This window comes from Ranitomeya variabilis, chromosome 5 (assembly GCF_051348905.1).
Source record: "Ranitomeya variabilis isolate aRanVar5 chromosome 5, aRanVar5.hap1, whole genome shotgun sequence".
NCBI lineage: Eukaryota > Metazoa > Chordata > Amphibia > Anura > Dendrobatidae > Ranitomeya > Ranitomeya variabilis.
The window spans coordinates 345,087,502-345,102,023 of record NC_135236.1 but is presented as its reverse complement, the minus strand read 5'-3'; the positions used below and the strand labels follow the sequence as shown (position 1 = coordinate 345,102,023).

Here is a 14,522-nt window from a genome sequence, read left to right as displayed (position 1 = left end):
TGCTCCACCGTGTCATGTGCTGCTCCATCCTGCGCCCCATCCTGTCATGTGCTGCTCCACCGTGTCATGTGCTGCTCCATCCTGCATCCCCATCCTGTCATGTGCTCCCATCCTGCGCTCCCATCCTATCACGTGCTGCTCCATCCTGCGCCCCCATCATTGCGGGCGGCTGTGCGGAGTGCGGGCGGCTGTGCTGACTGCGGGCGGCTGTGCGGGCGGCTGTGCTGAGTGCGGGTGGCTGTGCTGAGTGCGGGCGGCTGTGCTGAGTGCGGGCGGCTGTGCTGAGTGCGGGCGGCTGTGCTGAGTGCGGGCGGCTGTGCTGAGTGCGGGCGGCTGTGCGTGGCGCTGCTGGGTGCGGGCGGCTGTGGGTGACTGTGCTGGGTGCGGTGGCTGTGCTGGGTGCAGCGGCTGTGTGGCTGTGGGCGGCGGCTGTGGGCGGCTGTGCTGGGTGCGGCGGCTGTGCTGGGTGCGGTGGCTGTGCTGGGTGCGGCGGCTGTGCTGGGTGCGGTGGCTGTGGGTGGCTGTGCTGGGTGCAGCGGCTGTGCGTGGCTCTAGGCGGCTGTGTGTGGCTGTGGGCGGCTGTGCGTGGCTGTGCTGGGTGCGGCGGCTGTGGACGGCTGTGCTGGGTGCGGTGGCTGTGCTGGGTGCGGCGGCTGTGCGTGGCTGTGCTGGGTGCGGCGGCTGTGCTGGGTACGGCGGCTGTGCGTGGCTGTAGGCGGCTGTGGGCGGCTGTGCTGGGTGCGGTGGCTGTGCTGAGTGCGGCGGCTGTGCTGAGTGCGGGCGGCTGTATGTGGCGCGGCTGTGCGTGGCTGTGCTGGGTGCGGGCGGCTGTGGGTGGCTGTGCTGGGTGCGGCGGCTGTGGACGGCTGTGCTGGGTGCGGCGGCTGTGCTGGGTGCGGCGGCTGTGCTGGGTGCGGCGGCTGTGCGTGGCTGTAGGCGGCTGTGTGTGGCTGTAGGCGGCTGTGCGTGGCTGTGCTGGGTGCGGCGGCTGTGGACGGCTGTGCTGGGTGCGGTGGCTGTGCTGGGTGCGGCGGCTGTGTGTGGCTGTGGGCGGCTGTGCGTAGCTGTGCGTGGCTGTGCTGGGTGCGGCGGCTGTGCTGGGTGCGGCGGCTGTGCTGGGTGCGGCGGCTGTGCGTGGCTGTGCTGGTTGCGGTGGCTGTGGTGGGTGCGGCGGCTGTGGGTGGCTGTGCTGGGTGCGGCGGCTGTACTGGGTGCGGCGGCTGTGGGCGGCTGTGTGTGGCTGTGGGCGGCTGTGCGTGGCTGTGGGCGGCTGTGCGTGGCTGCGCTGGGTGCGGCGGCTGTTGACGGCTGTGCTGAGTGCGGCGGCTGTGCTGGGTGTGGCGGCTGTGGGCGGCTGTGCGTGGCTGTGCTGGGTGCGGCGGCTGTGCTGGGTGCGGCGGCTGTGCTGGGTGCGGCGGCTGTGCGTGGCTGTGGGCGGCTGTGCGGGGCTGTGCGTGGCTGTGCTGGGTGCGGCGGCTGTGCTGGGTGCAGTGGCTGTGCGTGGCTGTAGGCGCCTGTGCGTGGCTGTGGGCGGCTGTGCGTGGCTGTGCTGGGTGCAGCGGCTGTGCGTGGCTGTAGGCGGCTGTGCTGGGTGCGGCGGCTGTGCGTGGCTGTGCTGGGTGCGGTGGCTGTGGTGGTTGCGGCGGCTGTGGGTGGCTGTGCGTGGCTGTGCTGGGTGCGGCGGCTGTACTGGGTGCGGCGGCTGTGGGCGGCTGTGTGTGGCTGTGCTGGGTGCGGTGGCTGTGGACGTAAGTGGCGTAAGTAACAAATAGCTGTGGCATGAAGTGCCACAGCCTCATGGCACAGCAATTTGTTACTTGCGGAGGGTGAGTATACTTACCTGTCCCGTTCCACCGACGCCATTCCGGGCCATGAATATCCCCCTGCTCCCGGAATCGGCGCCTGCGCAGTCCGCGCTTTCCGGCGCCATTTTCTTGAAGACACATTGCAGTGTGTCTTCAAGAAAATGGCGCCGGAAAGCGCGGACTGCGCAGGCGCCTTTTCCGGCACCAGGAGGACAGATTTTCTGTGTCCTCCTGGTGCCGGAAAAGGCGCCTGCGCAGTCCGCGCTTTCCGGCGCCATTTTCTTGAAGACACACTGCAATGTGTCTTCAAGAAAATGGCGCCGGAAAGCGCGGACTGCGCAGGCGCCGATTCCGGGAGCAGGGGGATATTCATGGCCCGGAATGGCGTCGGTGGAACGGGACAGGTAAGTATACTCACCCTCCGCCTCCTGGCTCGTCCCTGTTTCTCTGTTGGAGATCGCGGTGTGCGTTCAGCGCTTACGCATACCGCGATCTCCTGGGAGCGTCGCTCTGTGGGGTCCAGACTGCGCCGGCGCTTGCGCTTGCGCAGTCTATAAAGGCTTCGGACAGAGTGACGCTCCCAGCATTATATTATAGATTTTTATCTTTCCATTTTTATTTAGATTTTATTTTTTTTATTGAAGAATTTTGTGGTGCTTATAATGTAAAACTATTAAGATTAATGCATAACTATTAATATTTTTGGGGTGATGAGTGAGCATATAAAAAAGCTATTCTGCCATTGTTTCTGGCATATTTTTTTCATGGTGCTTCCCTTTATTATATGGCTGAATACAATTGTATTTTAGGTAGTAATACCTTAGCGAATGTATCTATATAACACATGCAACTGAGCATGCCTGGTATTACTAATGGTAGGACGCTAAGTGTCTTCATTTCACTGCCCACACTACAGCAAGTTTTTAACTATTGACTCAGAATTATCCCCCCCCCCCCCAACAATTTTTTTTTTTAACAATTGATTAATATCAGGTAATGGCTTATTTGCCAAGTTCAGTTTATATTTTTCTTACAGTAGACTATGTACAGAGTATGGATAAGAAAATATTTTGGGAGTCAAAGATATTAGAGTATTGTTTTGTTTAAAGAATTTCTCAAGCATTTTGATCAAAATAAAAATGCATTTTACTGCACTGTCAGTACAGTGATCTGAAAGCCAAATTAGGTTAAAATATAGTTTAACATTAGATATTACATTACATAACAACACAAATTATTTTCAGACTTGTACCCTTAGAGAAGGTCTTCTCGTGAAATGTGTGACTGATGCCTTAGGTACACATGAAAGTTCTAGCACATTTAAAATCAAAAGATGGAAGGCTAATTTGAGATAACATTATAATGCTAACAAAAGGCATAGGGAGAGATGTATTAGAACTGGCATATCATACAACAGTGTGAAATAATAGATAATTTGAATAAAATGCACAAAATTAGGACATCATCGCCTGTTCTAAAAACATAAAATAAAACTTAGACATATTTTTGGGCTATAATTTCTACCATTTTATGTCATAAAATGGTTACCTGTGATTTTTAAAAACTTGCTAAAGAATGGAAAATGTTATGAGGAAAAAAACATTACATAGCTCTTGAATTTCACATGGCTCTAGAATTGCGGCTTGATGGTCCCTGCTAATCCCTCCTAGATAACATCTTGTCCATCTTTCTAGTGAATCCAGCAGTCATTCACTGGTCTGTCTCAGAGGTTTTTGGCTATGTGCACACGTCAGGATTTCTGGCAGAAATTTTCCTGACAAAAACTGGACATTTCCTGCCAGAAATCCGCATGCGTTTTTACCGCGATTCTACCGCGTTTTTGATGTGTTTTTTATGCGTTTGTTTTGCGTTTTTTCCCAATGCATAAAATAGTGGGAAAAACGCAAAAAAAAACGGCAAAATTAATGAACATGCTGCTTTTTTTACCGCAATGCTTTTTTTTCGTGGAAAAAAACTCATCATGTGCACAAAAATTGCAGAATGCATTCTAAATGATAGGATGCATAATGCATGCGCTTTTAATGAGTTTTTATAGCGTTTTTATAGCGAAAAAACAGCAAAAAAACCTGAACGTGTGCACATACCCTTAATGTATGGCAAGTGACCATTAAGGCCAGTGATTGGCTGCAGCGGTCAATGAATAAAGGATGGTATCGCTATTCTGCAGAATCGAGTAGAGCGACGTGAAATTCCATTTAATACTATTGATTATTTCTTTAATTTACATCATTCTCTACTCTTTGGTAATTTTAGAACAATTCCAGTAAACCCCTTTAGGTAGTTATAGATCTGTCAGAAATATGCTAATTATACCCGCCTCCTTGTTAATCATAATCACAAAAGAATTTGTAAATTTCTATCATATTCTATTGCTCGTGGATAACATGTTTTAAAGGTTGTAGTAAGAATTCACTCTATTTCCTATAATTCACATATTCGAAAACTTTCACCACATCTAATCCAATTTACACAAAATGACTTGACTGGTTCTTAGGATTTGATAGTGCGCTGTGTTAACCACCTGTTATGTTTTGGATTACAAGCAATCATCCAGGATTTGAATTCAAAATAAAGGCTACCCTCAATAATAAAAACACACATAGCACAGCATATTGTTACAAATATATTAGCCTCACTATTCTCAAACATTTTACTTTTCTTGCCACACATCCAAAAGGAAACCTCTAGATAATATTGTGATCTAAGTGTCCAGAGCTGCAGATATATAAAACAATAAGACCCATTATTTATAACAGCGTTCAGAACACCTTGGTGTTAGCTAAATGGCCTTAAGCACTATTATGCCTGTTGTGTAAAAGTATAGACTTAGTAGTAGTGCTAGTTTCAGAACAAAACTGCCCATATCATTGTGCCCACACAATTATATTATACTAGCTATTGAACCCGTTCTACGCCCGGGTGGCGAGCATTTATATTGGTATATGGTCTCCATCCTGGTATGTGCTGCTCCCAGCTTGCTCTCCCATCCTGTCATGTGCTGCTCCATCCAGCGCCCCCATCCTGTCATGTGCTGCTCTATCCTGCGCCCCCATCCTATCATGTGCTCCCATCCTGCGCCCCCATCCTGTCATATGCTGCTCCATCCTACACCCCCATCCTGTCATATGCTGTTCCATCCTACACCCTCATTCTGTCATGTGTGTGCCCCCATTCTGTCATGTGCTGCTCCCATCCTGTGCCCCCATTGTGTCATGTGATGCTCCCATCCTGTCATGTGCTGCTCCCATCCTGCACCCCCATTCTGTCATGTGCTGCTCCCATCGTGCGCAATCATTCTGTCATGTGCTGCTCCCATCCCGCGCCCCCATTCTGTCATGTGCTGCTCCCATCCTGTGCCCCCATTCTATCATGTGCTGCTCCCATCCTGCGCCCCCATTCTGTTGTAATGTGCTGCACCCATTCTGCCTGTTCCTGTTTCCATTCTGCCATATGTTGCTCCCATCTTTCTCTCTCCTGCTCTACTGCCCGAGTGCGGCTGTGCTGAGTGCGGGCGGCTGTGCTGAGTGCGGGCGGCTGTGCTGAGTGCGGGCGGCTGTGCTGAGTGCGGGCGGCTGTGCTGAGTGCGGGCGGCTGTGCGTGGCGGTGCTGAGTGCGGGCGGCTGTGCTGAGTGCGGGCGGCTGTGCGTGGCTGTGCTGAGTGCGGGCGGCTGTGCTGAGTGCGGGCGACGGTGCTGAGTGCGGGCGGCGGTGCTGAGTGCGGGGCGGCGGTGCTGAGTGCGGGCGGCGGTGCTGAGTGCGGGCGGCTGTGCGTGGCGGTGCTGAGTGCGGGCGGCTGTGCGTGGCGGTGCTGAGTGCAGGCGGCTGTGCGTGGCGGTGCTGAGTGCAGGTGGCTGTGCTGAGTGCGGGCGGCTGTGCGTGGCGGTGCTGAGTGCGGGTGGCTGTGCGTGGCGGTGCTGAGTGCGGGCGGCTGTGCGTGGCGGTGCTGAGTGCGGGCGGCTGTGCGTGGCTGTGCTGAGTGCGGGCGGCTGTGCGTGGCTGTGGTGAGTGCCGGCGGCTGTGCGTGGCTGTGGTGAGTGCGGGCGGCTGTACGTGGCTGTGCTGAGTGCGGGCGGCTGTGCTGAGTGCGGGCGGCTGTGACTGGCTGTGCTGAGTGCGAGCGGCTGTGCGTGGCTGTGGTGAGTGCCGGCGGCTGTGTGTGGCTGTGGTGAGTGCCGGCGGCTGTGCGTGGCTGTGGTGAGTGCCGGCGGCTGTGGTGAGTGCGGGCGGCTATGCGTGGCGGTGCTCAGTGCGGGCGGCTGTGCGTGGCGGTGCTGAGTGCGGGCGGCTGTGCTGAGTGCGGGCGGCTGTGCGTGGCGGTGCTGAGTGCGGGCGGCTGTGCGTGGCGGTGCTGAGTGCGGGCGGCTGTGCGTGGCGGTGCTGAGTGCGGGCGGCTGTGCGTGGCTGTGGTGAGTGCCGGCGGCTGTGCGTGGCTGTGGTGAGTGCGGGCGGCTGCACGTGGCGGTGCTGAGTGCGGGAGGCTGCACGTGGCGGTGCTGAGTGCGGGCGGCTGTGCGTGGCGGTGCTGAGTGCGGGCGGCTGTGCGTGGCTGTGCTGAGTGCGGGCGGCTGTGCGTGGCTGTGGTAAGTGCCGGCGGCTGTGCGTGGCTGTGGTGAGTGCCGGCGGCTGTGCGTGGCTGTGGTGAGTGCGGGCGGCTGTGCGTGGCGGTGCTGAGTGCGGGCGGCTGTGCGTGGCGGTGCTGAGTGCAGGCGGCTGTGCGTGGCGGTGCTGAGTGCGGGCGGCTGTGCGTGGCTGTGCTGAGTGTGGGCGGCTGTGCGTGGCTGTGGTGAGTGCTGGTGGCTGTGCGTGACTGTGGTGAGTGCGGGTGGCTGTGCGTGGCGGTGCTGAGTGTGGGCGGCTGTGCGTGGCGGTGCTGAGTGCGGGCGGCTTTGCGTGGCGGTGCTGAGTGCGGGCGGCTGTGCTGAGTGCGGGCGGCTGTGCGTGGCTGTGCTGAGTGCGGGCGGCTGTGCTGAGTGCGGGCGGCTGTGCGTGGCTGTGCTGAGTGCGGGCGGCTGTGCGTGGCTGTGGTGAGTGCGGGCGGCTGTGGTGAGTGCGGGCGGCTGTGCATGGCTGTGGTGAGTGCGGGCGGCTGGGCGTGGCTGTGGTGAGTGCGGGCGGCTGTGCGTGGCTGTGCTGGGCACCGAGTGCTGGGGGCCTGAGCAGGCGGGGACACCGGCGCGCTGTGGGGGTCAGGTGCCGGAGTCGCCAGTAGCTCAGGCCCCCAGCACTTGCTATATTTACCTGTCCTCCGTTTCATCGATGCGCGCTGCTCTATCCTCCACATCCTCTGGCTGTGACTATTCAGTCAGAGGGCGGCGCGCATTTAGCGCGTCATCGCGCCCTCTGAACTGAACGTCACAGGTAGAGGATGTGGAGGATAGAGCAGCGTGCATCGATGGAACAGAGGACAGGTAAATATTGCATACTCACCCTCCTGGCTCGTCCCTGCTTGTCCGTTGGAGATCGCGGTGTGCGTTCAGCGCTTACGCATACCGCGATCTCCTGGGAGCGTCACTCTGTGGGGTCCAGACTGCGCCGGCGCTTGCGCAGTCTATAAAGGCTTCGGACAGAGTGACGCTCCCAGCGTTATATTATAGATTGCGCACGCCACACCGGTGGCCATAAAACAATGATCACAAAACAGTGACCGCAGAAAACAATGTCCACACAAATTAGCAAAACAGAACTGTCTAATAATATAAACTCTTAGGAGGCAAGAACAACTAAATTACTTTACTGTGAAAGATGTGAACATAGCATTTCTGTTTCAAGGTGCCCAAGACATCCATTGACTTCTTGCAGTGAAATGCATCCACGGTAGTTGCAAAGTCATATGTTACCTTAAATGTGTTGTATTTTTCATTGAGTTTCAATTTGTCTGCCATTGTGTGAGCTGATTTCAAATAAAACAAGAAGCTTTCTGTTGGCAGAAGAAAATAATAGCCATGCTGATTTCCCCAAAAAATGGGTAGGAAGATTGGAGAGATCAACATGTTAGTCTCTCATCAAATGCACATTTCCTATTATAAACATAACATTAGGAAGGTGCAATTTCCATATTTTAAACATTCTTACAATAAAAGTTTGGTTTGATATTATAAAATGCACATCAAATTTGCCTGGATTTTGATTGTTCTATTATGCCATAGAAAAAAAAGAACAGTTAAAAACTTACCAAAGCAAATTCATGACATACTCTTCCATCAGGTGGCAACTTTGCTCCAAAGCCTAATGCAGGAAACATTTTATCACTGTCATAATCCTGAATAATTTCTCCAACTGCTTTTAGTGCCATGCCATATGCATTCAGCTGATAAGGATTCATATAGTGCAGAGAGGTGGGCTGTGCAGGGTTCCCTGTTCCAGAAAAAAAGTTTACTTATTGGTTACTGCTATTATTAAAATAAAAAAGCAAAGCATTTGCAGTAAATTACTAACAAGCGAAAACAGAAATAATGGAGATATGACTTTCACAAATGCACTCACATGTACAGAAGTGTACTGTATATATTTAAGCCTTATAAGCTAATAAATTAATCTTTCACATTAGGGTGAAATGATCCTCACTTTATTACCATTGTATTTATTTTTTTATTTTATAAATGATCAAAAAGTTTTAAATAATTTCAACATCTTAAAAGGAACCTCTCGGCAGTTTTGGCCGATATGATACAGCCACTGCCTTTCAGGGCTTATCTACAGTGCCTAGCAAAAGTATTCAGCTCCCTGGAACTTTTCAACTTTTTCCCACATATCAAGTGCTTTGAACAGCAAGGTGGATTGCTGCTGAGGGGAAAAAGAAAAATAAAATCTTTAAATCTTCAGCTTTGCGAGTGTGAACGAGCTGAGTGTGACCTGAGCGTAAGTGTGAATGGCGGTAAGTGTGACTTGTGATCAGGGCCGGCTCCAGGTTTTTGAGGGCCCCGGGCGAAAGAGTCTCAGTGGGCCCCCCTCTTTATCACATACCACAATTCATGATGCACAGATACAGCAGAGAAATATAGCACAGCCACGTAGTATATAACAGCCCACGTAGCATATAACACAGCCCACGTAGTATATAGCACAGCCACGTAGTATATTGCACATCCACGTAGTATATAACACAGCCACGTAATATATTGCACAGCCACGTAGTATATAGCTAAGCCACATAATATACTGCAGCCACGAAGTATATAGCACAGCCACGTAATATATTGCACAGCCGACATAGCATATAAAATAGGCCACGAAGTATATAGCACAGCCCACGCAGTATATAGCACAGCCCACGTAGCATATAGCACAGCCACATAGCATATAACACAGCCACGTAGTATATAACACAGGCCACGTAGTATATAACACAGCCACGTATATTGCACAGCCACATGGTATATAGAACAGCCCACATAGTATATAACACAGCCATGTAGTATATAGCAAAGCCCATGTAGTATATAGCACAGCCCACACAGTATATAACACAGCCACGTTGTATATAGCACAGCCCACGCAGTATATAACACAGCCACGTAGTAAATAGCACAGCCCATGGTGTATATAACACAGCCACGTAGTATATAGCACAGCCCATGTAGTATATAACAAAGCCCACGTAGTATATAGCACATCCCTCGTAGTACATAACACAGCCACGTAGTATATAGCACAGCCACGTAATATATTGCACAGCCACTTGGTATATAACACAGCCACGTAGTATATAGCACAGCCACATAGTATATAACACTGCCCACGTAGTACATAACACAGCCACGTAATATATTGCACAGCCACGTAGTATATAGTACAGCCACGTAATATATTGCACAGCCCCTTACAAGGGGGGCAATTTCAGAAGTGTACAGAGATTTATTATTCACCTTTCTAGCCAAACATCCCACCAAGTCTAGAGTGAAATGGGAAGCTGAATTGGGAGAGTTAAATGATGATAGATGGGAATCTATTTTAGAATATGTGACTAAGATCTCTATGAGCGAACCTGGGAGGATGTCTCAATTATATGTGATTCATAGAGCTTACAGAACTCCCGATAGACTGTTCAAGATGGGTTTGAGGTCTGATTCCGAGTGTCCACGATGTTCGCAGGAACAGGCAGACATGTTACACATGCTGTGGCACTGCCCTAGATTGTCTGCCTTCTGGACAGTTGTATTGAATCGGATTGAATTGGTATATAGGTGTGTCATTCCCAGAGACCCTTTGGTCTGTATATTAGGTTATGTGGAAGAAATAGCAGCGGTATCTATGGTTAAACTGGCGATTGCTAGACTGTTATTCATAGCAAGGAAATTGATAGCTCGGTTCTGGATCAGGGAGGAGCCTCCGACTAGAAGAGACTTTCTTATGCAGGCGGACCATATAATTTTATTGGAAAAAAGTATCTATACTAAGAGAAATAAACTAGATGTATTTCAAAAGATTTGGCAGCCATGGATAGAATGGAATTAGAATTGAGGGGAGGATGCATAATGTTATAGATGATGTTCATACTATAGAACTGTATTTGAATTGGGGAAGGAATTTCGGATGGGAATTTGGGAAAGCATTAAAGGGGTCTCGAAGGGGGGGGGATAGGGAGGGATAAGGGGGGGAGTTATGTTCATAAAATAAATGATTATCTGTGAATAACAGCTTGATATCATTTGTTATCATTGATTTTCCTTAATAAAAATGTATCTGATTAAAAAAAAAAAAATATTGCACAGCCACTTGGTATATAACACAGCCACGTAGTATATAACACTGCCCACGTAGTACATAACACAGCCACATAATATATTGCACAGCCACGTAGTATATAGCACAGCCACGTAGTATATAGCACAGCCACATAGTACATAACACAGCCACGTAGTATATTGAACAGCCACGTAGTATTCTGCACAGCCACGTAGTACATAACACAGTCACGCATTATATAACACAGCCCACGCAGTATATAACACAGCCCACGCAGTATAAAACACAGCCCACGCAGTATAAAACACAGCCCACACAGTATAAAACACAGCCCACGCAGTATAAAACACAGCCCACGCAGTATAAAACACAGCCGACGCAGTATAAAACACAGCCACGCAGTATATAGCACAGCCCACGCAGATGCGGTATATAGCACAGCCCACGCAGAATATAGCACAGACAGCCCACGTAGTATATAACACAGCCACCCACCCACCCACATAGTATATAGCACAGGCCCGGGCCGTGACGTAGTATATAACACAGCCCATGTATGTAGTATGTAACACAGCCAGCCATTTACAGACAGTCTAGGCTAGGACTACAACCAGGCTCACAGCAGGCTGCATCCGACCCCCACCCGCCCCCGCAATGCGTTGGGACCAGGAACTTGGAGGAAGACTCACTCTTCACTCACTGCTTCACTTCGCCGTTGCTTCCATTCCGTTGTGGACACAGTCTGGGACCGGGTGCACCGTCCGTGCACCTGACTAGTGCTGCTCCTGCCTCTCTTTCTGCTTGGCACTGCCTGCGCCTGCAGCCGGTCCTCTTCTCTGAGCTCTTAGGATGACGAGCTCTCACGTGACTGGAAGTGACAGGACAGAGCGACTGCCGGACCGGAAGTGACTCGTATCCATGGTGATGGCAGCGCCGGCGGTGACTGGTGAGTATTGCAGCTGCGTGAAACTCAGTCCCAGGCCCGGCCCGGAAGTGACTCACTCTGCGTATCCATGGTGATGGTCCCGACTCCTGGAGGTGAGTATTACTGCTGCAGCTACGCACCGTAAATGGGCCCCCCCGTCTCGCCAGGGCCCCGACACTTGCCCAGGTACGCCGGGTGCTGACGCAGGCCCTGCTTGTGATTCAGTGAAGAGGTATTTGGAAAGCCTTTAACAAATACCTGTGTGAATTGGTGTGAGTTGCTGAATTGGGACTAGCTATATTTACAAGGGGTTAACTTAGGGTGGGGGCTCATAATTAAAGGTTTATAAGGGGCAGCTGTTTGGGACTCAAGTCCTTTTCGGAAGTGCATTGAACAGCAAGGTGGATTGCTGCTGAGGGAAAAAAGGAAAAAAAACCTTTAAATCTTCAGCTTAGCAAGTGTGAACGAACTGAGTGTGATCTGAGCGTAAGTGTGAACGGCGGTAAGTGTGACTTGTGATTCAGTGACTTTGGATTCAGGGAGTTTCCAAGGGAGGAATTGCTGTCTGTATTTTATTAATACTTTGTATTTATTTTTATTTAGCGTTTCTGTCTGGTGCAATCCCCATTAGGAAATGTGCTCCACTATTGTTAATGCCATCCAGTGCACGTCTTGCCACATGTATGCAGTCCTTGATCAGCCGGTCGAGGGTGCATACTGCTGTGCGAGATGTGAGCACGTTGTGCATTTGGAAACCCAGATTCTGAATCTAAATGTGCAGCTGGCAACACTGAGATCCATAGACAATATGGAGAGGAGTCTTCTGCTCACTGAGCAGACGCTCAATGGGATAGATGAGGGGGGGATGGTAGGATGGAGCTGTAGGACAGTGAAGCAGCTAGGTGGGTGATAGTTAGAAAGCGGGGTAGAGGGAAGAGTGCCAGGGAGGCTAGTCCTGAGCTGGCCTACCCCAATAAGTTTGCTAAGTTGGCAGATTAGGGGGGTGCCAGTACAGGGGTAGCACAGCTGCAGCTAGGCATGTCCTCTGAAAGCCGGAGGAGTGACTGCTCCAATAAGGAGGGAAATAGGAGAGCGAGCAGGGCAGGCCAGACAGGTGCTGGTAGTGGGGGACTCAATTATTAGGGGAACAGATAGGGCAATCTGTCACAAAGACAGGGATCGTCGAAAGGTGTGCTGCCTACCCGGCGCTCGAGTCCGACACATCGCTGATCGGGTGGACAGATTACTGGGAGGGGCTGGTGAGGACCCAGCGGTCATGGTGCACATTGGCACAAATGACAAAGTTAGAGGTAGGTGGAAGGTCCTTAAAAAAGATTTCAGAGAATTAGGCTGCAAGCTGAAAGCAAGGACCTCCAACGTGGTATTTTCCGAAATACTGCCTGTACCACGTGCCACACCAGAGAGGCAACGGGAGATTAAGGAGGTTAATAAGTGGCTCAAGAATTGGTGTAGGAAGGAGGGGTTTGGGTTCCTGCAGAACTGGGCCGACTTCTCAGTTGGCTACAGGCTCTACGCTAGGGACGGGCTGCACCTCAATGGGGAAGGTGCAGCTGTGCTGGGGGAGAAAATGGCTAGAAGGTTGGAGGAGTGTTTAAACTAGGGATTGGGGGGAGGGTATTCAATTTATAGGAGGGGAAAATAGTGCAGAAAGAGACCTTGGCACAAATAAGGAAGTTGGGGGTGGCGGTGGCATGGGGGGTGGGGTTAGAACAGTTAATAATTTAAGAAAGAATAGAGGTACAGAGAGGAACATCAAGTGCATGTACACTAATGCCAGAAGCCTCGCCAACAAAATGGACGAATTAGAATTAATGTTGTTGGAGCATAATTAAGACATGGTGGGGATATCTGAAAGATGGCTGGATGAGAGCCATGACTGGGCTGTTAACTTGCAGGGCTATAGCCTTTTCAGAAATGACCGTACAGATAAGCGAAGGGGAGGGGTGTGTCTGTATGTAAAATCATCCTTAAAACCCATCCAGCGTGATAATATAGGTAAATTAAATGAAAATGTAGAGTCCCTGTGGGTGGAGATAAGGGGAGGGGGAAAAATAATAAATTACTGATAGGGGTTTGTTATAAATCTCCAAAAATAATGGAAGCAATGGAGAATATCCTTGTAAAGCAAATAGATGAAGCTGCGACTCAAGGAGAAGTCATTATTATGGGGGACTTCAACTACCCTGAAATAGATTGGGGAACAGAAACCTGCAGTTCCAGTAAAGGTAATCGGATTTTGACAACTATGAGAGACAATTACCTTTCACAACTGGTTCAGGACCCAACAAGAAGGGGGGCACTGCTAGACCTAATATTAACCAACAGGCCAGACCGCATATCAAATATAAGGGTTGGGGGTCACTTGGGGAATAGTGATCACAAAATAATAAGTTTTCATGTATCCTTTAATAAGATGGGTAGTAGGGGGGTTACAAGGACACTAAACTTCAGGAGGGCAAATTTCCAACGGATGAGAGAGGATGTTGGTGCAATTAATTGGGACGATATCCTGAGACATAAAAATACACAAAGAAAATGGGAGACGTTTATTAGCACCCTGTATAGGACCTGTGCACAGTATATACCGTATGGGAATAACATACTAGAAATAGGAGGAAACCAATATGGCTAAATAGAGCTGTAAGGGGCGCAATAAGGGACAAAGAGAAAGCATTTAGAGAATTAAAGGAAGTAGGTAGTGATGAGGCATTAAATAAATACAAAAAATTAAATAAATTCTGTTAAAAGCAAATCAAGGCAGCAAAAATTGAGACAGAGAGACTCATTGCCAGAGAAAGTAAAAATAATCCCAAAATATTCTTTAACTACATAAATAGTAAGAAACTAAAAAATGAGAGTCTTGGCCCCCTTAAAAATAGTCTGGGTGAAATGGTGGATGAGGATGAGGAAAAAGCCAATATACTAAATGACTTTTTTTTCATCAGTATTTACAAAAGAAAATCCCATGGCAGACAATATGATCAGTGATAACAAAAATTCCCCATTAAGTGTCACCTGCTTAACCCAGCAGGAAGTACGGCGGCGTCTAAAAATCACTAAAATTG

General features: G+C 50.3%; 1 protein-coding gene across 1 annotated transcript in view; it reads right to left on the bottom strand.

Annotated features, from left to right (window-relative positions):
* The window catches only part of CPNE8 (copine 8), a 453,180-nt gene that overhangs the window by 31,479 nt on the left and 407,179 nt on the right, over positions 1 to 14,522 (bottom strand). The window contains exon 15 of the mRNA XM_077264830.1: positions 7,999 to 8,180. Within this exon, the coding sequence (XP_077120945.1) occupies positions 7,999 to 8,180 (182 nt within the window). The remainder of the gene's footprint in view (positions 1 to 7,998; positions 8,181 to 14,522) is intronic.